Here is an 882-nt window from a genome sequence, read left to right on the forward strand (position 1 = left end):
AGACATTGGACTTGGGGGTGCTTAAAATAGAGTTGGGGGTGCTTAAGCACCCTCTAGCACCCCCGTAGTTGCGCCACTGTGTACGATACAGCCTGTATCCCATCCACTACTATCAGACTATTAAAAATATATTTTACTCACTAGATTATGACAAAATGCATTTGACATATGAGACCAAATAATATGTATGCCAAATATATAAAAATGAGTTTATCATAAAAGTAACATGACATTATTAGCACTCCCATGACAATAGAGCAAAATGCTGTGAACATATCACCATAGCGCGCCCAATCACATTCCACTTTTCCAATTAAGTACGAACTCGCGGCTCCTGTAAAATATATTTTTATAGATTAATTATTACTTGACTATATAATATTGAGAAATACTAACCACATAACGTAACCATTGCCTCGGCAAGTCCATTTGACAAGACATCGTGATTTCCTGGTTTTTTGAGTACGTATGAGTACAAAACGTTTATGTTAGCTAAAACCTGTAACATTAAATATTTCCTAAGAAATAACAGTTATATTACACTCATTTTTTCCTACACAATACACATTATACATACATAGGTACTAAGGTTAGGTACTTACTTACCAAGGTACTTACATTATACAATAATTTATAGTAGGTATATTTTATTATAAATACCAGATGAAATAAAAAAACAAATGAAATAAAAATAACTTAATTTACTCTGTGTAAACACTACATAATAATATACAGTAATAATGCTATTTATACCAAATAATAATAATAATAATATAAATCATCACTGTGAGATAAAAAATAAAGTACAATAAAGTGAAAAAACAAAACAAAATAACGGCAACTACTACCTAACTTATTTTTATTATTATTTTTGTACATGTT

The 882-nt window shown here is 29.8% G+C and overlaps 1 protein-coding gene across 1 annotated transcript; it reads right to left on the bottom strand.

Annotated features, from left to right (window-relative positions):
* Positions 1-111: 111 nt before the first annotated feature.
* On the bottom strand, positions 112-534 carry LOC107885647 (folate-like transporter 2). Its single transcript, XM_016809319.2, has 2 exons — positions 397-534; positions 112-334 (listed from the first exon to the last, which is right to left on the bottom strand). The coding sequence occupies exons 1-2, from the start codon at positions 506-508 to the stop codon at positions 141-143; spliced, it is 306 nt and encodes a 101-aa protein (XP_016664808.2). The 5' UTR covers positions 509-534; the 3' UTR covers positions 112-140.
* Positions 535-882: the final 348 nt, after the last annotated feature.

Source organism: Acyrthosiphon pisum, unplaced genomic scaffold (assembly GCF_005508785.2).
Source record: "Acyrthosiphon pisum isolate AL4f unplaced genomic scaffold, pea_aphid_22Mar2018_4r6ur Scaffold_3834;HRSCAF=4378, whole genome shotgun sequence".
Taxonomy (NCBI): domain Eukaryota; kingdom Metazoa; phylum Arthropoda; class Insecta; order Hemiptera; family Aphididae; genus Acyrthosiphon; species Acyrthosiphon pisum.

Excerpts from the sequence above, each read along its gene's own strand:
- LOC107885647 (XM_016809319.2), bottom strand. The coding sequence starts at position 508 with ATGTTACAGGTTTTAGCTAACATAAACGTTTTGTACTCATACGTACTC. Across the intron at positions 335-396 it reads GGCAATGGTTACGTTATGTG|GAGCCGCGAGTTCGTACTTA; the intron begins GTTAGTATTTCT and ends TATATTTTACAG.